Genomic DNA, 18,679 nt, shown 5'->3' with positions numbered 1-18,679 from the left:
TCACAAACTTTGGGACTGAGTAGATAATTAATTAATCTTCTCTTTATTTTTATTATTTATATTAAAACTGAATCAAACCATAAACAAGGTTGCCTGTTGGGATGTTAGATCCTAATGTGAAAAACTGATTTTATATGTCTGCACTTTATGTGCTCATTTTATGCCTGTCTTCTGTTGTGAAGCACTTTGAGCTGCAGTTTCTGTATGAAAGGCTATACAAACAAAGTGTATTATTATACATGTGCGCAAGGGAACATATGCGCATGCGCGCGGGACCGCTCATGTGCGTGCGCGCGGTGTCATTATCCTGCGTGCCGGCTCAGTCCATATTAACAACGCACCACTGCTGACGACCGGCGCTATTGATATGCAAAGTAGCCCAGGTGGGTACTTATAGCGAGTTCCGAGTTGCCGAGTGCAGCGCATTCCTGTGTGCTTGCCTTCTGCTCAAATCTTTGGCTGCACGGAGTGCAATTTCGTCCCATGAGCAACGCATCACTGCACAGGCTTGCCCAGTGAGAGGATTCTCCGGCGCTGCAGCTGGACCCTATTGGCAGCAGCGTCTGGGAGACAACAGACAACAACACACCCTGCTCTGCGCTACAGCACAACAACAAGGAGGCCATCATGGCACAGGCAGCACAAGTACATGTCGAAATCAACTCTCCCATCCAGGTGGAACACGATAGAACACGGAGGCAGTTCATTATCAGACTAAATGGTATGTTGACGTGCAGCTCTAGCTAAACACCAAGCAGCGAGCTACTAGCTAATGTAGCTTCTGCTGAGCTGCTCGTCTCGTCTTTATGGAGAAACAAACAACACAGCAGACATTTTAAACACCGCGTCCCATCTATTAAGTTATAAAGTCAAGTACAACCTGCTGTTAGTGATGTTGTTTGCGTTCGGTTTGACTGCTGTTGTGAATCGAATCCACCCAAGGCGAGCTAGCTGCTGTAACTAAACTTGAGTTGCTAACTTTAGCCGTTTCTGTTTTAGCTCTAGATCAGAACGTCTGATTGATTGGAAACTTTACATCAACATGCTCACATAATCGTATTGCCTAATTTCAGAATAGCCACCGCAAGCCAGAAACACTTCGAGGAAGCTCGAAACGGGCAACAGCATTACACACAACACCATTAAGAGAGAGAGAAAACACTTCTTTAACAGATTGCAGAATGGGTACAATACAGTACAGCTCAATACACACAATTGTTAAGGGGATGCAGACCAGAGAAAGACTTTCGTCTTGTTTACATCAGGGTCCCCCATTTTCAATTCATTATAACATGACATACATGACATGTGTGTATTGATTGATTGATTGAAAACTTTATTAACAGATTGCAGAATGGGTACAATAAAGTACAGCTCAATACACACAATTGTTAAGGGGATGCAGACCAGAGAAAGACTTTCGTCTTGTTTACATCAGGGTCCCCCTGTATTGAGCCGTACTGTATTGTACCCATTCTGCATCTGTTAAATAAAGTTTTCATTCATTCATTCATTCATTCATTCATTCATTCACATGCAGATAGACAGTACTGCTACATCTATACATTTATGACATACCAGATTTACAAATACAATGCTGTTTGTGATACAAAAAGAGTCTAAAATCTTTTAGTATATACATTTGACGTAGAAACTGTACATTGGAGGTGGTTGGTGGGGGGGGGGGGGGGGGGGGGGTATGTAGGCGTCAGAAGACTGTTTTCTCTATGCTGCCACTTTCATTTCATTCCAAACTTTTATTTAAACTCTTAAGACACGGAGGTTACCTTCGTTCACAGCGACGACGAGCTTACAAAACAACTAGGTTTATCAGCAATTTCATAGCTATCATTTAGAATTATACGATTATTCAATGAATAATGAAATTGAGACATATTTTGTGTAGTTGTAGTCGATACTGTTGTGGCGCTGGTTGTCTTGTTGATGTTATGGATTTATCTAGTATCATGTTTTGAGGATTTTATGCTACATCCACTCTGGGGGTTAACCCACCGATATGAGCCAATAACCACCCCCCCCCCCCCCCCTCCCCATGTAATGTAGCATGCATGTACCACTGCACTTGAATGGATAGACAGTTATATTTCCAGTGAATCGTGGTAACTTGTTTCATTTGTACTTGTTTAATCTTATACTAAGATGGCTGCCATATTTCTATATTGTTGTCATAGGAATGTTGCCTTTAGGAATGTTTCCAACTCAGAAAGTTGTAATGCTGCCCAAGGTTAGGTTAGTAACTAATAGGCCTTAGGTTAGTAACTAATAGGCTTTAAGTTAGTAACTAATAGGGGTGGGACGATACATCGATCCAGATCGATATATCGATCTATTATCAATAATCAAATAGGATCGATGCAACGTAAAAAGATCGATTCATATTGCGATACTCTTATTTTGAAAATCCTGCAAGTCGTATCCGCCCAGTAGTGAAACTCCGTGTAGACATTACAGCAGAACAGCGCTACAGAGCACCTATTTTGCGACCCGGTATAAGTCTGTGCAGTTTTTTCCCTGCAACGGGTCAAATGCATCTAACATGCTTTGCATCGTCGCCATTCTTTTAGATCTTTTGGGCAGATCTAAATTAACTAAGCTAAGCAGCTAACCGTGAGAGAGAACAGGAGAGTGGACTGGGGAAGGAGGAGGGGGGGGGGGGGCAGGGGTATTCTACCTTTCTGCGTGTGGGGACTGGGGGAGGGGCATTCTGTGTGTGCGTTTGAAAAGACTAGATGAAGGCAGGAGTATTATTATATTGATAGTATTTACTGAGGATGGACAGATAATGTTGATATTTAAACATCATCATGCAACATAAAACAATTGAACAGTTTGGGAGAGGGAGGGGTTTTAGGTTGCGTGTTGTGAGTTCCAAAACATTTTACTTAAAGTTTAAAGCTCAATACATAAAAACGTGGCACTTTACAGTGAACAGGTCTATTTGTATTAAAAACAATAGATTGTTTTTCATTTAAATGTCTGGAAGAGCTCAAAAATAAAAATGGTCAATTGATATTTCCGTAGCCTTTTTTGTTGTTGATCTAAATGTGACTGTGTTAAATGGGCACATAATATTGTCTCATATCGATCGCAGGCACCTGAATCGAATCGTATCGTGGCAGACTGTGATATCGGGAAATATTGTATCGTTGTCCAAAGAATCGATATCGTATCGTGATGAAGCTGGTGATTCCCACCCCTAGTAACTAATAGGCTTTAGGTTAGTAACTAATGCCTCTTTTCCATTGCATGGTACCTACTCGACTCTATTCTACTCGCTTTAGGTACCTGGTACTTCGATCCTTTTCCACTGCAGGTACTAAGTACTCAGTTTGTCTCCTTGTGGGGAGACGGGGCCGCTGGTGTACAGCATGAGAGCTCCAGCATAGCTATGTCCGTGAAGGCTTGGCGCAAGCCAGAGTAAAACACAGTTTTCAATCAATCAATCAATAACAACATTAACCAGACTCTCGTTGTGTCTATTCTGCTAACGCTACCTCTCATTGTGTCTATTCTACAAGCTTTAACGTTACCTAGGCTCTCGTGTATCTGCTAACGTTAACATTAGGTAATAACCGGTTTAAAATGGATGGTGATTACCTCACGTTGCGTCTATTCTACTAGCATTAACGTTACTAGTACAAACAATCAATAGCGAGTTATATTGATCACGCTATGTACGATAGCCATGCTAAAACGCTAGCTTAGCACATTAGCACCTAAGCACAACAAGTTTAACAAATCAGCGATCTTTTTGTGTCGGTTTTGTTTCATCAATAAATGAGGCAGAATACACAGTGACTGTATCCTTTTTTGTTTATTGCACTTGTTCCTGCTTCAAACATAATGAAATCCTACGCGAGGCTAAATAAAGATGGCAGCTTTCTGTTTTTGCGCAGACGCTCCAACGAGTGACTCGTCTCTCTTCTGACCAATCGGTGGTCTGCAGTGTTTCACGTGACTTTTCTGGTACCACTTCTACCCGCTTGGAACCTCGACAGCAGGTACCAGGTACTTTGGTAATGGAAAACCGAAAATGCAGAGTAGAGTCGAGTAGTTACCATGCAGTGGAAAAGGGGCATATTAGGCTGCTAATCGTTCAAAAACTACAAGTCCCACATTGCACTCAACCCAACAGTCCAATCACAATAGAGTGACGTGACTGGTTTCAAGGGAAAGAAAGCAAATGACCAATCGGAAGCTTTCATTTGCTTTTTTACTTCCGGAAAGTCCGCCATTGCGCTATGCGAGACGTTCCAGAGACAATAACATTACATTTTATGTAACTTATTCTAGTCTTACCAATAGCAATAGATTTTAGAACACCTAGATTTATCGATAGCAATAGTAATATAACGTTAATGCAACAAAACTAATGCCTTGCTTTCAGTGATGGGCAGTAGCTAGCTACAAGTAGCGACGCTACATAGCTTAACTACATTTCTCAGTAGCGTGATGGTAGCGTCGCTACTTTTGAACCAAGTAGCGTTCTCTGTAGTGCAGCTATTTTTAGAATCAAGTAGTGACATAGCGTGAGTAAAACACTAAAAAAAAATTAAAAAAAAACCCGTAGAAAACCCACTATGATTGGTTGGTTTAGATATGAGTATGACGACTCACGATTGGGTAAGGTTAGGCCAAAACATTACGGGTAGGCCAAGCAGAGGCAGGATAGGGCGGGACATGCCACTCCAGCTCCGCAAATCAGGAAGTAAAAAAATCAAAACACAGACCATGAATGAATGAACCAGTCCGCGCGAAATGGCAGAGGGATTCGATGTTTCCAGGGCTGATGGCATTGATGAAGATGATGTCAATAACAACAATGCCTCTCCATGGCCTTATCTGGAAAAATTTATGAGTTTGACTGAAAAAAAAACGCCTAAAACATATGTGTAGGTGTTTATTGTGTCAGCCAAAAACGAAGCTGCTCTCAACTTCCCACACGTCCAGCACTAACTTGAGAACACATATTCAGGTGAGCTGATGAAAAGCTTTACCTAAACATTGTCAACTGTTCGCAAACAGCACACAAGTCAGTGCACTTTTTGTCAACAGCTTTAACGAACAGATAGCTGCTATCATGTTTCACTGTAGGCAGAAAATTAACTATTATCGGGGTGGAGAAAAGAAAAAAACAAAAACTAACATAAATAATACATACACTAAGAGGGAAAATATCACCTGTTTTGTGAGTTACATATTTATTTAAATACATTTGGTCATTTAGCTGACGCTTTCATTCAAAGCAACTTACAAATTGTGTACAACAAGTCAGCAACCCTGTGTGCAACCCTGAAAGCATTATTTTTCTAGAAGAGCAACACTAGCCAAAACATAGGCATTGTATGCATAAAAGGGGAAAAAGCTAAAGTTAAGTGACTGTTACTTTTGTAGCAGTAGTTCAATGTCGCTGCCTTTTTATAGGCCTAGTTGTTGGCTACAACTTTGCCACAGTAGGCAGGCATTAATCACTTAATAGTTCAAATGTCTGTGTCCCATTCCCGTTTGCACACGCAGATACACACACACACGCACACAGTGGGCCAATGACTTTGGTGGTATGTGCTATTGCACAGATGTGTGTCCCGTTTGCACACGCACGCACAGTACAAATATACATTTATAAAAAAAAAATTAAAAAACGTGTTACTTGAAATATTTTCACTGTGCTCCTAAATATTTTTGTGTGCTCCTAAATTTCTTTGTGTGCTCCTAAATCTTTTCATTTAGGAGCACATGTGCTCCTTGGGAAAAAGGTTAGCGTAGAGCCCTGCGGCCCCTGCTAATGAACACACTAGACTAGACAAATATCAAGATGCATCAATTGCATGCTTTTGCAGAGGACAAGAAGCCTTCCGTCGCCTCCTTCAGACATTAAGCACCCCCACAGCCCAAATGGAATGATAAAAAAATATATATATATAAATTATTATATAAAAAAATAAAAAAATGTCATAGTCGACTATCGGCTAATTTCGGCCAATCATAGTCGACTATCCAAATCCTTAGTCGGGGACAGCCCTAGTAACTAATACGTTTTAGGCTAGTAACTAATAAGCTTTAGGTTAGTAACTAATAGGCTTTAGGTTAGTAACGAATAAGCTTTAGGTTAGTAACTAATAGGCTTTAGGTTAGTAACGAATAAGCTTTAGGTTAGTAACTAATAGGCTTTAGGTTAGTAACACGCTGTAGCGTCCCCCGGTCATGTTTGCTTTGCACCAAACGTTCCATCTCCTCCCGAAAACGGAATTTCAGTCCAGATTAGGCAAAGTTCTGCAATATTCCACGTTTTACAGTTGATTCCATTTTTATTGGTCAATTTTTATTGGATGACAGGGGGCGGAGCGACGAGCGGAGCCAGAAGCCCAGAACCAGTGTTGCGAGTCGATGTAAAATGAATTAGGTATATTGTTAGTAAGTTAGCCATGTAATAAGCGGAATAATGTATAGCTATACTCGATCATTGTCGCAAAATAATTTACCTTCACTGACGTTTAAAACACCTCGCAGAGGCGGCTCGGTATTTTAAACTCTGTCGGTCAATTATTTTGCGACAATGACCTCGTAGCTATACATTATCCCTTACATAACAGTGAACAGCACAAATCACATGGAATCAAGATCTTTTCAATTCTTATTTGGTTCATATGTGGTTCTGAATCACATACAGGTCAAATGTTTTGCAATGTGACCTCAGTCTGAACAGTCCTGATGGAATTCATGCAACCTTTGCGTCACTCTGATTGTCATTATTCACAATTCTGCGAGTCGCTTGGTGAATACAAACATAAAAGACAGGTGTGTGATTGAGGCGGTCAGTGGAGGCACAGTGAGGTGTTTACCGTATAAGTATTTGGGACAATACTTCTGTACAAGCAACTATCGCGCATATCATAACCGCTCTGTGTTTTAGAGAAGAAAGGTCTCGTTCATCTCCTCGCTTATCATCTGCTCATGAATTAGCCTCCACTGCACATCAATTTATTAAACCATAAACTGTGATTTCAGTGTCCTATATGTTTATTTCCATCTTTGTTATTGTTAATTTATGCATGTGGGTCAGTTCAGCAGCATGTGGGTCAGTTCAGCAGCATGTGGGTCAGTTCAGCAGCATGTGGGTCAGTTCAGCAGCATGTGGGTCAGTTCAGCAGCATGTGGGTCAGTTCAGCAGCATGTGGGTCAGTTCAGCAGCATGTGGGTCAGTTCAGCAGCATGTGGGTTAGGGCTGGGCGATATGGCCTAAATATGATATCACGATATTTTCTGACCTTTCGGCGATACACAATACACATCACAATGTTTTTCTTTTTTACCCCAAACGATTCATTATGAGGCTTACCAAGACAGTATTTGAGTTTGCAAGCTAACATTAAAGACAAAATAAAATACCCATGCATTTAGCATTTTTATATTATATATTAGATTTAGATTATTGGATTATTAGATTATAATATATTGCATATATTTAGCAATGAGAGATATTATATGATTTAGATATGAAATATGATGAATTGAAAATGGGGGACCCTGATGTAAACAAGACAAAAGTCTTTCTCTGGTCTGCATCCCCTTAACAATTGTATGTATTGAGCTGTACTGTACCCATTCTGCAATATGTTAATAAAGTTTTAAATCAATCAATCAATCAATCAATAAATAGCATTTTAGCATTTTTATGAAACTACTGTATATTTGTATGTCTCTAAATGTTTTGATGAATTGAAAATGGAGGACCCTTATGTAAAAAAGCCGAAAGTCTTTTTCTGGTCTTCATCCTCCTGTACTGTATTGTACCCATTCTGCAATATGTTAATAAAGTTTTCATTCATTAATTCTGACGGACAACAGAATAATTTTGATTGACAGTCGAGTCTGCCAATTACGTCACACCGCTTGCACCCGCCCTGCTGTTCTTAGCACCAATCGGCAAGCGCCATTCGTTTTTGACTTCCTGAATGTCCGGTGTGCTGACATCAACAAAGCTACTTACATTAGCTCCCCGCAACCGACTAGTAGGAGACCAGTCCACCACAGGATGACTAAATGAGCCATAATGATTTTACCTCAACGAATGTTATAATAAAAGCCTTTCCATACATCTGTCTGATTGAAAACTTTATTAACAGACCGCGGAATGGGCATATCTCAACACAGGCTGAGATATGAACGAGTAACGTGTGGACCAGATTGACGCGACACAATCCTATTGGGCAAAACATCACGATATCCACGATACGTTGAAAAAGTGTATTGTTAATGAACTGTACCCGATATTTATATAATATCGTCATATCGCCCAGCCCTAATGTGGGTCAGTTCAGCAGCATGTGGGTCAGTTCAGGAGCATGTGGGTCAGTTCAGCAGCATGTGGGTCAGTTCAGGAGCATGTGGGTCAGTTCAGCAGCATGTGGGTCAGTTCAGCAGCATGTGGGTCAGTTCAGCAGCATGTGGGTCAGTTCAGCAGCATGTGGGTCAGTTCAGCAGCATGTGGGTCAGTTCAGCAGCAGGTGGGTCAGTTCAGCAGCATGACCAGTTCACACTGGAATCTGATCATGTAAATCAGAATTTAGCACTAAGGCTTGCAGTGTGAAAGTAGCCTTACTCTTGTTATATTTATAGGTGAGCTGTGATGGAGATCAATATCACAGCCCTGACGCCTAAATGCAACAGACCCACAATCTATGTTATTAGCCGTGTTTACCTTGTTATGACGCTGAAATGTCTACTTTGCCGTTGTTGCCCACAAGGCACTTGACTCATGGCTCCATGGTTTCTGTCTCAGGGTCTCATGACCGCGCCGTTCTCCTGTACGAGTACGTTGGGAAGAAGACAGTGGACCTGCAGCACACGGAGGTTCCAGATGCTTACAGAGGGAGGGGCATCGCCAAGCACCTGGCCAAGGTAGGTTCCAGATGCTTACAGAGGGAGGGGCATCGCCAAGCACCTGGCCAAGGTAGGTTCCAGATGCTTACAGAGGGAGGGGCATCGCCAAGCACCTGGCCAAGGTAGGTTCCAGATGCTTACAGAGGGAGGGGCATCGCCAAGCACCTGGCCAAGGTAGGTTCCAGATGTTTACAGAGGGAGGGGCATCGCCAAGCACCTGGCCAAGGTAGGTTCCAGATGCTTACAGAGGGAGGGGCATCGCCAAGCACCTGGCCAAGGTAGGTTCCAGATGCTTACAGAGGGAGGGGCATCGCCAAGCACCTGGCCAAGGTAGGTTCCAGATGCCTACAGAGGGAGGGGCATCGCCAAGCACCTGGCCAAGGTAGATTCCAGATGCTTACAGAGGGAGGGGTATCGCCAAGCACCTGGCCAAGGTAGGTTCCAGATGCTTACAGAGGGAGGGGCATCGCCAAGCACCTGGCCAAGGTAGGTTCCAGATGCTTACAGAGGGAGGGGCATCGCCAAGCACCTGGCCAAGGTAGGACCTGCTTACAGAGGGAGGGGCATCGCCAAGCACCTGGCCAACTAACTGGCTAAGGTAGGACCAGTTAACTGGCTAAGGTAGGACCAGTTAACTGGCTAAGGTAGGACCAATTAACTGGCTACGGTTAGTAAGATAAATGAATACAAATTAAAACTGTAAATATGCCAACATTAGCAGGGTTGCTAGTTTTCAGTTGTAGTCCCTGGGCTAGATGTTTAAGCCAGAAAAGAAACAGAAAAATAGAAGGATATTAAAGCTAATATAAAAACAGTTTAAAACATATTCTGTACATTTTTACTCTCTAGGCCAGGGGTGGCCAACCAGTCAGAGACTAAGGCTGAGGTTACACCTAGGGTGTTTTTTGTTTAGTTTTCAAAATGAGTTTCGCTTTCCCGGTCGCAACGTAGTGGCAGCTGAGTTAGACATTCGTTTTGCAACCTGAGCACTTTCGTTTAGCCTCCTGAGCACAGTGATGTAGTACAATGCCAAAGCAGTAGGTGGCAGTAGGTGGCGAACATGAAGGCAATTTTCAACCAATCAGAACTTGAATGTGCCAATACACTTCCTGCAAAAAAAATATACAAGCCGCCATCTTTAAATGCCTCCTTGAGCTATTTAGCCACTGTAGCACTTATTTTTCAGCAAAGAACGTGCAATAAACAAAACGGATACATTCACTGTATGTTCTGCCTCTCATTTGTTGATGAAACAAAACTAACATTAACACAATTGAACACCAAAAGCGGAGTTTAGTCTCATCGGCGCCGATTTTGTTAGCTTACATGCTAACGTGAATGGAATATGCCAGTATAACAGTATAGCATTGTGGCTAGCAGCTAACGTTAGCTCACGTTAGTTAGCCAGCCAGCACCAGGATGATATCAGGAGCTATCAGTAGCTAGATAACATTAGAGACAATGCCTCATGTATTAAACAAAAGTGAATAGATGACTGGGCCATTTTGTTTAATGCTTGTTATGTTGAAAGAGGGGCTCTGAGCTAACAGGGTCTGGTAGCTAACGTTAGCTCACATTAGCCAGCTGCTCATGCAATCGTTAATGCTAGCAGAATGAATGGATGTAAACTTTATTTAACATATTGCAGAATGGGTACAATACAATACGGCTCAATACAAACAATTGTTAAGGGAATGCAGACTGTTGTAGCTTGGACTGGGGTCCTTATAACAATAACTTGACTACACATGGTAGCTGCAGCTATTTGACAGCTCTGTTGTCACCGGACGTTGGTGAGGGCACGCAGATGTCTGTATCTACTGCGCATGGGCGTTGAGCAACAACGGCTCCGCGCAGATTACACGACACATTGTCGGCGAGTTTTGGCGTTTTTCCAAAACGGAAACACAATTTAGCGTTGTCAGTAGGGCAACGCGTTTTCCTGCCAAAAGGCCATTTCTATTTAACAGGGAGGGACAGCAAACGTATTCAAAACGAAAACTAAAACAGTGTGTAACCATGGCCTAAGAGCCACAAAAATGACTGTGGTACCACAAAGAGCCACACCATATACCAACGTTTCTCAACTTTTTTTTCAGTCACGGCACGCTTCATGTGTTTATAGGTCTCACCCTCTGGCCTCTGATGTTGCTATTAGTCAAGTCAAGTGTTTTATTTGTCACGGCATACAAATATACAATGAAATGCGGGTGGTCTTGCCCGCAACGATGTGCAATAACATAATAGAATCAACATTGTGCAATAAACAAGTAACATTGTGCAATAAACAAGTAACATATTAGGGCATATCGGTATATGTACATAAGTTATTTACAGAGCATGGAGGACATGCTAGGTCCTTTGGTAGTGTCTTTCTGTACATGCTAATTTATACAATCTCCGGTTATACTATACTATTTTTAAAGTGACCTTTCCTTAGTGGCCCCAGCGTTTCCGTTAGCCGGTAATTACCGGTATTTGACCGGCAAAATCTGTTGAAGGCCGACATATTTAATCTCTCCGGTCATAATGTCAGGTGAAAATAATTCCCTCTAAGCACAATTTGATTATTTGAATTGTATTAAAATAGGCTAAAATTAAATAGCCTATGCGATGAACGAAACAATCATTACATTTGTTTCATCGTTGCTTCACCAAGCAGCCGGTCTAATAATGACATTGCTGTTGTCAGCGCGAGCTGGCTGCTGCTAGATTTGTGACAAGCATCCAGCTGCAGACACACAGAACCCGCCAGTTTTGCCGGCATAGTGCAGTACTCCAATTCAGCCATTGGCAATTCAGCTGTTGGGTGGGGGCGCTGTTGAGCGGTCCCCAGACCGGACCTAAAAACACAGCTGTTAGAGTTGGAGCTGAACTTGGCCACACAGTCATGTGTGTATAGTGAGTACAGCAGGGGGCTCAGAACACAGCCCTGGGGGGGACCCGATGCTCAGGGTGATGGTGTTGGAGGTCTGACCCCCCACCCTGACCGCCTGGGGCCTTTCACTCAAAGTCCAGTATCCAGGCGCTCAGACCCAGCTCGATCAGCTTGTCCACCAGTCTGGTGGGGACTGGTGTTGAACGCTGAGCTGTAGTCAATGAACAACAGTCTCACATAGCCCCCCTTCTGACGGTCCAGGTGAGAGAGGGTGCTGTGCAGTACTTGGGAGACCGCATCGTCAGTGGACCTGTGGCCTGTATGCAAATTGCATAGGGTCCATATCACTGGGGAGGGAGGCACAAATGTGATCCTTGACCAGCCTCTCGAAACATTTCATGGCCACAGAGGTGAGTGCCACCGGTCTGTAGTCATTGAGACCTGCTAATGTCTTTTTTATTTTGGCCTCACAGGGTTAAAAGTACCCTGTGAGAGGGGCGGTCAGGTGTTCGAATCCAGCTCACAGCTCCGGGGTTGTCACCAGCTTGGCTGGCCGTTCACACTAATACAATTGGCAGTATTAGAGGGTGGGAGAAGCTGGCGGGGTGGGTCCGGGTCGTTGTAAACAGCGACTCCTACAGTTCGGTCGGGGCGCCTGCTAAGCGTGGATAGGATCTAAGTGGGATAGTGTGATCCTTCCACACGCTACGCCCTCTCAGTGAGAGGCCGCGCTGCCAGGTGAAAAGAAGCGGTTGATTGGCTAGATGTGTGTCGGAGGAAGCACGTGATAGTCAAAACAGCCATATCACATATAGGGGGAAAGCTTATATCTCCGTGAAAACAGGTCTGATTATCCTAAGACTGGTAAAATAGATTCCTTACCTGAGATCAGATGGTATCCAAATGGATTATTCCAATTCCTGATCGACGATTCCAAAAATCAACCCTTTTATTGATCCCATGCGTATACTGTAAAACAGCATATACACGCTGTGCTGAGGGTCCAGCATGAAGCTGATCGGCCCCGGTTACATGCGTGAGAAGTAAAATGTGGAGTCCGGTTTTTTTTCCCCCATGCATTTTCATTGAGTCCAATCCAAAAGGGTGAATTACCATCTGGGAGACGATAGGGGGCGCTTTTTTCACATCTGAGCGCCTGGGGTGGCTGATTTACCAACGGTAGACTCGGTTGATGAAATATGAATTCAGATCGCTAATAAAATTAAAAAAAAGAGAAAAAACGAATATTCTCGTTATGGGCATTCAACCCGCGGGGCGTTGGTCATTCAAAGTGTTAATCATCTTCCCTTTATTCATTTGCTTAGATTTTTCAGGTCTGGTCAATTTTAGCATGGTGTTATTCACAGTCAAATATCATTTTTTTTTTTTTTTAATAGAATTGATATTCTCCTTTGGTTCATTACAATTTACTCAAGCCTAGTAACAGACACACTATTTCTGACACTGGGAATACATTAGATCCATAGATATCCCTAGATTCAGATACCAAGAACATGCAAAAGAAAAATCTGTAAATGTTTATTCTACGTCCTTTATCGCTTGAGTGCCAGCGCTTTAGTCAATGAGAGGACGGGGATATTTGCGAATGCATAAACTATATCTTAAATTATGGCTATGTGTCTAATACACGTATCAATGACTTGCTTGCAGTCAACATGTACGAAACGGATTGTTTTTTCATCAGTACATTTCCGTTTGATACCGTTTTGAATACGAGTATAGTTTTGAAGATTTCTAGTGATTCCAGAAAAATCCACGAAAATAGCCCTTTACTGGAATACACAAAACACGTTGTAATTTTTCGGCCTATTTATGAATCGTTTTCAAATAAACGCTAGATTATCGATAGTATATGTGTACTTACGCACGCTAGAGAAGCAGGCTGAAAAATCTATTATCTATGCCCTGCCTGGCGCTAACGTTATGCACACACACATATGAGACACGTTGTGAAATCTGTGAAAACATCTGATTACCCCAAGACTGGTAAAATAAAGTCCTTACCTCACATCAGATGTTCTGCAAAAAGATTAATCCAATTCCTGATCGCCATTCCAAATATCGATCGCGTTTATTGATCCAACGTTAGACCTTGAAACAGATAATCCACGCTGCTTTCGGTTGCCTCAATGAATGCAATAGTCTCAGCCTCTCAGGTTACATGGCTCAGAAGTCAAATGTGGAGCCTGGAGTTTTTTTTGTCATGCATTTCAATTGACTCCATTCCAATGGGTGCAATACCATCCGGGAGACGATAGGGGGCGGTATTTGCCCTTTTCGAGCTCGGAGCCAGTCCCAATGATAAAATGAGGCTGGATGGATGAAAAATGAATGAATATCGCTAATAAAAGAAATAACGGTTAAATAATGAGATTTCTCGTCATTGGCACTCAATGCATGGCGGCCAACGAGATTTCTCGTCGTTGGCACCCAATGTGTTAAGGTAGGACCAAATAACTGGCCAAGGTAAGACCAGTTAACTGTCTTAAGGTAGGACCAATTAACTGGCTAAGGTAGGACCAATTAACTGGCTAAGATACGACCAATTAACTGGCTAAGATGGGACCGGTTAACTGGCCAAGGTAAGACCAGTTAACTGGCCAAGGTAGGACCAATGAACTGTCTTAAGTAGTGATGGCGAGATGAAGCTTCATGAAGCATTGAGGCTTTCCATCCAATTGTACCACACATGTGTCGAAGCTTCATGGTGCATTTGCTCTACTGTGCCATCAAGTGGACAATAAATGTAGAACAGGCAGAGTGATGATGATGCCAATAAACAAATAATAATGTGTCTGTTTATCTAACAGAATGATGGCAGGGACAGAGGAGAAAGTGCTTGTGTTACTACAACATTCTATAATTTAATATAGTGTGTTTTTCTAACAGAATGATGGCAGGGACAAGTGCTTGCTTCATTGATTTTTATTCAGAAAAAGCAACTCAAAATCGACATGCCATCCTGCATTTGGATCATACAGATGTGATCAGATTAGGCACAGCAATTTAGACATTACAGCAAGTTTATATGTAACGGAGATGATATCATATGGTCACCTTTTTTGCGTTGTGTTTAACTTTCTTCGATGCCCCGAGGGAGTTTAGAACCCGGGTCTGCCGTGACACGGGCGACAGGTGACAGCACAGACCGCTACACCAAGGTGAATTCACTCTTCATGACGTGTAAAGTGTGTCTTTTTAAGTGGAGTGAGTTTAACTCGCAGTACCGCTACTCGCCAGTCACTTCACAACGCTTGAAGTCCATCGTGACTGACAGTGCCTCGCGCTACCATCTGTTATATATATATATGTTGGGATTATTAGGATACACATTTATTTGTCTTTCCCAGTACTCCACGGGATTCTCCAACGCAAAGAAACTCGTAATGAATTCCTATGTCGACACTTGTGTTGCGGGGATGTTCCGGGGAACATAGGGATGATCCCGTGTTGGAGACGCGTTGCGCACCAACCCCGAAGCCATTTCCTGAATCAGTGACGCGGAGTGGGGCTTCGGGGGCGGTACCCCCCGGAGTGGGGCTTCGGGGGCGGTACCCCCCGGACCGAGGCTTCGGACGTCATCAGTACGTCACCTGATACGCGCTTCGATACAGGCTCCACTTAAAAAAAGCTGGATTGCTCGACACAAGCTCCGGAGCCTCGCTTCAAACGTCACATCACTAGTCTTAAGGTAGGACCAATTAACTGGCCAAGGTAGGACCAATTAACTAGCCAAGGTAGGGCCAATTAACTGGCCATGGTAGGACCAATTAACTGACCAAGGTAGGACCAATTAACTGGCCAAGGTAGGACCAATTAACTGGCCAAGGTAGGACCAATTAACTGGCTATGGTAGGACCAATTAACTGGCCACGGTAGGGCCAATTAACTGGCTAAGGTAGGACCAATTAACTGGCCAAGGTAGGACCAATTAACTGGCCACGGTAGGGCCAATTAACTGGCCATGGTAGGACTAATGAACTAATTAGCTTGCTTGGTGAAATGCTTTTCAGAGTAGTTGATCTGTGATTATTGATTTGTTTATTGTGACTGATTGCAGGCGGCCATGGACTTTGTGGTGGAAGAGGACCTGAAGGCCCACCTGACCTGCTGGTACATCCAGAAGTACGTGAAGGAGAACCCTCAGCCTCAGTACTTTGAGCACATTTATCAGTGACGCCGCCGGACATGGAGGGACGTGGGACTCAAACGATTATAGCCTCGTGCTGTGAGGCCTTCTGGGAGCTGCTGTAACACCAGGGAACTGAGCGCCAGCTTCTCCGTGACACCAAGGAGCGGGTCAAGGGTCATGTGGGAGAGGGATTCAGACTTTTGGAAACATAGAGTAAACAAAAGTAAAAACAGAAAATGCTGATGCGGATTTTCCTCCAATAAGAAGAAGACCGGGATGTACTGTCTATGTGCCCGTCTGGGTTCTCCAGTGAGATGCAGACGTGTGACGACAGGATGGAAGTCAAGTCTCAGTCGCTGCCGTCTCTGACCTCCCTGCACTCTCGGTTAGTGGGCAGTGACCAGGGAACATCTCTGACCTCCCTGCACTCTCGGTTAGTGGGCAGTGACCAGGGAACATCTCTGACCTCCCTGCACTCTCGGTTAGTGGGCAGTGACCAGGGAACATTCCCTAGGGTGTTTTGGATGAAACCACTGTTACTTTTAAGTGGACATTGCTTCTCTGTTGACCCCATCTTCTGTCCTTTTTAGGGTTTGTTTTGTGTTCTTTTCCTTCGCTACTTCTCTTATTACTTCCTCTTTGGTTACAATGCGATTCTTGAGATGTGATCATGGAGATCTGAGTGAGATCACATTGCTGATCATGGAGATCTGAGTGAGATCACATTGCTGATCATGGAGATCTGAGTGAGATCACATTATGGCCGTTTATTTAAATCTGTTGGCATCACTTGATCCCTCTCTGCATCTCTTTATGTTGCTCTTGTGTGCATTCTGGCCAGACTGCAGGTCCAGAGCACATAGAACCTTCATCACAAAGCCAGACTGCAGGTCCAGATCACATAGAACCTTCATCACAAAGCCAGACTGGATGCTAACGGGATGCAAAATACAACTTGGAACCATCCAGACTTTTCACTTCAAAGCGTCCTGGTGTGATCAGATGGTCTAATTGAAATAAGTGAAATAACTGCCATGTAGGGCTGAAATGACTGCTTGGAAGGAATCAGTGGTACTAGGGTTGCACACTTAATTAAATCTGCAATAATCATGGTCTGACCACTAAAGGGCAGCAAGGAGACATAAATAAACAATGTGGCCCCTCCTCCCTCTCTCCCAAAACCAAAGAGTTGTTGTAAATACATCACGTATAAAGAACACTGCCTTGCTAACACAATCTTGTTGTAACTAGGAGACTGCCTGAAATAATATTTCAGAATGTTTTTCATGCATAGATTACTAGATTTATCAACTTATATACGTTCTCTTGGGGCATTTCCTGGTTGTTGAACAGGTTTTGTCAACAAAGAAATAAATGATGGAATAACAACAGACTGGTGGAGCAAGTTTATTTGAGCAGGACACCATGACTCAATGAGACCTTGTCATAGTGAACATCACGTTGCATTGATCATACAGTATATACTTGATTCACATATTCAATGACATTTGCCACCCAAGCTCTTCCAGCTTATTCAAAATATTCAGCAATAATAAGCAGTATAAACCGAGTACGCCCCATAAACAACCCATGGGAGGGGAAAAGGACATAGGAAAATAAACTAGAGGGAGGGAGGTAGGTCAGACTCATGTTAGTGTGTATCAAGTTACAAGTGACCATCTCTGCATAAACATATCTTTTTTCAGTTTCAATTGTGCAGTCATTTCTTCCATGTATATCTGTCTCGATCTCTTGGTCCATTGTTTGACTAGGTGGTTGATTTCGTAACCATGCAATAGTTATCATTTTCCTTGCTGTGGACCCACCAGCAAATCCGGAGAGAACTTGAGGAGTCCTAAAGTACCTGACCTTGACTTTCCAGTCAAACTCCTTCCACATAGGGCTATTTGTGATCTTATAATTGCTTAAATCATTCTTAATTTTCTATGATCACATTAGCTTCCAACTCCCATTTTTCTTTAATATAGGTGGTATCTCCTGGATCATCTAGTTGTAACATGTTGTAAATATTGGATATCTGCTTTCTTTCCATCAAGTTTTTTTCTATTGTGTTAATAAAGTACCGCTCCACATTTGTTGGCAGCCTCTTAATTGCGTCCCACTCACTGAGTCATTACATAATGCCTTATTTGAAAGTATCTAAACACATCAAATCAAAACATTGCTGTAGCTGTACAAATGATTTCAAACAGTCTCCTTCCATTGATTGATAGTAACCAGGCCCAAGTCTGCCCACCTTTTTAAAAACCCCATCGCCCATAGCTGGACGGAACTCTGTATTATCTGCTATTGGCATGGCCCTGGAACATACTGTCTCTTTTTCCCTTTACGGCAGGATCACCTATTCACAGCGTTCCAAAGGACCTTTTAAAACCCCAAAACAAATCCTCTCAGGATCACCCCTAACACAGCTATCTCCCTCTACTAACAGCCCCTATTTACAATCTCACAGCACAGTCCCAATTCCTGCTTTTTGTGAAAAGCAAATACAGAGCCTGCAGAGCGAAACTAGCGCTATATATATATATATATATATATATATATAATTTTGAAGCCCAAAAACCCCCACCCCTCTTCTTCGGGATGCAGACTTGAACTCAACATCTTTTATTATACTCGTGGTAGGCCCCCGCACCTGTCTATAAGGCACGAGCCTAATCCCTGCCTAATACATTCGGGACGTACCAAGATTGAGAAACTATAGAAAAAACCATCGCCAGTCT

At 43.0% G+C, this 18,679-nt stretch overlaps 1 protein-coding gene across 1 annotated transcript; it reads left to right on the top strand.

The window, feature by feature from the left end:
* Positions 1-580: 580 nt before the first annotated feature.
* Positions 581-18,025, top strand: natd1 (protein NATD1). Its single transcript, XM_084330295.1, has 3 exons — positions 581-721; positions 8,804-8,922; positions 15,864-18,025. Exons 1-3 carry the CDS (start codon positions 628-630, stop codon positions 15,978-15,980), a joined length of 330 nt encoding a protein of 109 aa, XP_084186421.1. The 5' UTR covers positions 581-627; the 3' UTR covers positions 15,981-18,025.
* Positions 18,026-18,679: the final 654 nt, after the last annotated feature.

The sequence above is a fragment of the Notolepis coatsorum genome (assembly GCF_963971535.1).
Source record: "Notolepis coatsorum genome assembly, chromosome: 15".
Lineage (NCBI taxonomy): Eukaryota > Metazoa > Chordata > Actinopteri > Aulopiformes > Paralepididae > Notolepis > Notolepis coatsorum.
Note: the sequence above shows the minus strand (reverse complement) of the source record. Positions and strands in the feature narration are given on the sequence as shown.